General features: G+C 49.8%; 1 protein-coding gene across 1 annotated transcript; it reads right to left on the bottom strand.

Moving 5' to 3' along the window:
• Positions 1 to 783: 783 nt before the first annotated feature.
• CDV56_100260 (uncharacterized protein) lies at positions 784 to 1,020 on the bottom strand (the record flags this gene model as incomplete). Its single annotated transcript, XM_026753879.1, has 1 exon — positions 784 to 1,020. The coding sequence occupies one exon, from the start codon at positions 1,018 to 1,020 to the stop codon at positions 784 to 786; it is 237 nt and encodes a 78-aa protein (XP_026611611.1).
• Between the last annotated feature and the right edge of the window lie 3,138 nt (positions 1,021 to 4,158).

The raw sequence follows: 4,158 nt of genomic DNA on the forward strand, positions 1-4,158 counted from the left end.
GGTCGGGCCCGACGATGCAGAGAACATCCATCGCATGATCGACAATGCGGCGGCGGCGGCGGCAGCGGGCATGGAGCAGGGGGTGGGCGTTGGCCAGAACATGGGGCTGGATTCGTCGGGGACGGGGCTCGACACGAGTATCGATGATGTGCTGAACGCGGCGGACATGGCGGTTGGGAACCCGGAGTTTTTGGATCTGGATATGGAGGGGATGTTCTAGCTTCAGCTCAGTGATACGAGTTACGCACGATGAAGAATCTAATTCCATTACGAAAACGCCCATGACATTCCAAACTTCAACCACGAGTCCGGCTCAAGAACTCCTGAGCGTCCCATTCCGTCCCGTCCGGGCGGAAACTACCAGCTAACCACGCCACAAAGCCTATCTTCATTCCGAAACAGAAAGAGAAGAACCAAGACAGTTTCAGTCTACGGACCCGACATAGGCAACTAGGCACCCCCCTCGTTACCTTATCTCGAGGTATTGCATACTAGATTTCATCACAGCTTTCTGGAGTTTGGAATTACTATCATTCTAAACTCAGAGGGAGGCCTGCACAGAATACTCCCGTATTAGCGAATGCGGATGTGAGGAAGGATCTCGGAAGCAAACACCGTATATTGGAGCATTAAGCAATTCTATATGAGAGAAATGATTTCGCCTGTCGCCTGTCGCTATAACCCCGGATTCCTTATAGCAGAGTTGCTTATGCTGGGGGCTTCTTGTATTTCATATTCGGTAGGTCAACTTTCAACACAACGGCGTCAGCAAAAGCATGGCATTCACAAGAAAACACTACATAGCAGACCTGCGAAGGATAAGCGAAGATACACACCCTTGACCTCCTCTTTGATCATCTTGTACACCCCGTTCAGCGGCGAATGCGCGATCAGGCTTTCGAGGTCGAGGGGCGACGGCGACGGCGACGGCGCCGGCGAGCCCTGGGTTTCCTGGCGGGCGCGGAGGATCGGGGCTGCGCAGGCCATGGAGAGGAGGAAGAAAGACAGGGGGGTTTTCATTGTGATGCACGAGGAGAGAGTCTATGCGGTTCTCGGTGGTCTGCCGAGGTGGAAGACGAGAAATGAGTACGCAGAAGGTTGATTGTTCGTCTTGCGAGGCGTAGCTGTAGCTGTTTGTAGCGCTGATATATGCCGAGTACAGTACTCCGTCTTCATCATCAATCGAGCGTTGGCAGCGGTATGCGCTAAGCGATGATCGACGCGTTTACCTTATGTTTGTGTCTGGGTACGGTTGCTATCCCTTGATGCGGTTATACTATCGCTGCGGGTTGATGATCAGCTACGGGGTACGGCGGTTAGAATGTCCTCTCTTCGGTAATGGGGTCTAGCGGTGGAAATCGAGTACTACAAGTAGTATAAAAATTCAATTGTAAGATTGACTGTAGTGAACGCATATAGCTATCGGGCAGTGCATGGTGGCTCTGGTTTGTGGTTGGGAGGAACGCGAGGGATGCATTTCTTCCGTCAATCAACAATGTAGATGAGAACTTGATTTGTCCTCTGCATTCCGTAGAGGGCATTTTGGGTAGATCTCTAGTATGAATTCGGAGTAGGAGTACTCTTGATGATATTGTGACCTGTTTTGCTCCAATGACTCCATTCTGCTCCTTCTAAATATATCACCAATGCAGAGGCAGATGCAGTATGCAGTTGCAGAAATGGACTTCAGGCTGTTGGAGTGTTATGAAGGTAGATCCTCGGTGAAAGTCCGAGAATCCAGACTGTGAGGCCGTAGATTGAATTCCATATTGGTCAGAAAGAAATAGCTCCGGCTGAGACATTGTGCAAAGATTGCATGAATGATAGATGACCTGTCAATCCAGTCAATATGACAGCGGGGCAGGCTCCATTGACTGGACAGAACAATCTCTCTGATAAGCCTAGTTTCCGCACCGCACGAGACACCAGGCAGTCATACATAACGCCAGCAAAAGCAATTCTGCCGAGTTGACTTGAAAAAAAAAAAGGTATTTTGGCGATTCGAGCTAAGGTGCTTTAGTGCGAGCGCAAGCTGCAGATTTGACAAGCCCCGGTCATGCAGCCTCTTCTTTTCTATCACACCGATCGACGAAATGCACGTGAAAGGAGACCACGCCAGCCGTCGATCGAGTCAGATGCCAGAATTTTATATCTGAAGATGCAGAAGCACGGCCAAAATGCCTAAGCCGTACTTAGGCCATCTGCAGCCACCTGAGCAATCAAGCATGCATGATGCATCGGGATGTCTGCATATGGTAATCTGATCCCGACTGGCTGTGATCATCAGGAACGAGTCGACAATCTGCACGAGGTCTTGTGTTGATGAGCCTTGTCATTGGAGGATATTCGACGTGATGAATCTCGAAGGAACAAGCTGGCCTCGGCTTCAGCCTGTAAGCCGTCTAGACTAGACTTGCCGACTCCGCAGCCTACCCCAACTCCAAGTTCCAACAAGTGACAGGCTGAAGTACGGGGAGCACGGAGAACAGGAGGAAACGTGATCGGCTTCCTGTAAAGTTCGAACTTCATACGCTGTACTTCGTGCAGAACTGTGGAACTGCAGAATGTGATATGCAAGCGCGGAGACACATTCACTCATCACAGTCTTGATTGACCTTGTCTCGGTCGGACTTAGGACTAGAAACAGCATCTGCGAACAACCCCGGTAGATTCTTCGAGGCTCGTTTATCTTGAACCTTATTGAATGAGTCCACGTTGAAGACAGGGGAGCACGCTATTCAGCATGACAAGCTTAAAATGACTAGCTAGCCTTGGTCGCTAGAAACCGCATTTCCACTTTGTATTTGTAGCATTGCATTGGGCATCTGTGCAGAATCAGGAAAGTCCATACCTGAGTGCTCTAGCAAAGTGCCTCCAGAGAGCAGGCTTCTGGCCAATTGACCAATACTTCCGCGCGAAAAAATAGAAACACCATCGAGGCATCATTGACAACTGCACGGAGGTGGATCATGCCAATCGTATCGATAAAAAGTCCTATCCAGGCAACCCCCGGCATGATCAGTGGAGTTACGACTTCCGAGGCCATTGGCAAAACATACGTCCATAAGCCTGGACCAACCTTCTCCACTTCACAATCTGATGAACTGGGGCACTGAGAAGGACACATTTTCGGTCTTTCGGATTCCCGACTGGATTGGCCAATGGATGTTCATGACATAGCCATATGCCGGCCCCTGCAGAAGTGTAGAAACCGTCGGACCGAAGAACCAATGGACAGAAGAAAGGATGGACTGGTGGGGCGGAAGTGGAGGAGCGAACGTGCAGAAATGAGCAATGCAGCTTAGGTTTGTGGCCTCAGCACCTGGGATGAGCAGTTGACAACATTCACAGGGGTCATCCACTCTGGTCAAGAGGAGGTTGACTCCTCCTCTGAATCTGGAAACAATCCAGTGCTCGAGGGTAACAGGAGCATCCCAGTTACAGCCATATAGGCCAGTATCAATTCTCCTTGACCTGTCTGTCGAACATGAGCTGGAATCACCTGTAACCTCTCATTGGGTCAATCGAGATTGTAGTAAACAGAAGTCTCCCAGATTTGCCGCCAGGAAAGCGTAGACGATCTTCCAGATCCCGGTGCATGACATCAAACAGAGAGCATAATTCTGCACATCTACAGTACCGGCTGCCTGGGACCTAAAGCGACTTTCCTAGCGCTCCCACCGTTCGTTCGGCGATGACTGACGGTTTCGATCCGGATCTCTGATGACCAAAATGGTGGAATCGTCGTCCACAATCACCACCAATTCTCAGATCCCCATTGCGACTTGACTCAGGAGTCAATGAAAACTGAATGTTCAATAATATCATGCCATCATGGTGGAATGCCAGATGGGGCGGTGGAGTGACTAAAGGCAGTGTGAAACGCTCCGCTGAAGGTTAGTTCTGAGGATTTGCGACTTCTCATTTAACCTTTTGAGTCGGACTGAACTTTGAGCTTCTGATTCAACCTGAAGAATTGTATTCTGCATCTTGTGGGTACTGAATCAGCGTTAGAAGTTTCTAAGCAAAGTATAAACGGAGACGATACATGGAATCGAGAGGATCAGGAGACTTGATGGCCATGGGACAGCAGCACGTGATGATGGAGATAGACTTTCGTGCCTGGATGTCCAGTAAGGTAATAGCTATTAGCACTAG

Source organism: Aspergillus thermomutatus (assembly GCF_002237265.1).
Source record: "Aspergillus thermomutatus strain HMR AF 39 chromosome Unknown NODE_216, whole genome shotgun sequence".
Lineage (NCBI taxonomy): Eukaryota > Fungi > Ascomycota > Eurotiomycetes > Eurotiales > Aspergillaceae > Aspergillus > Aspergillus thermomutatus.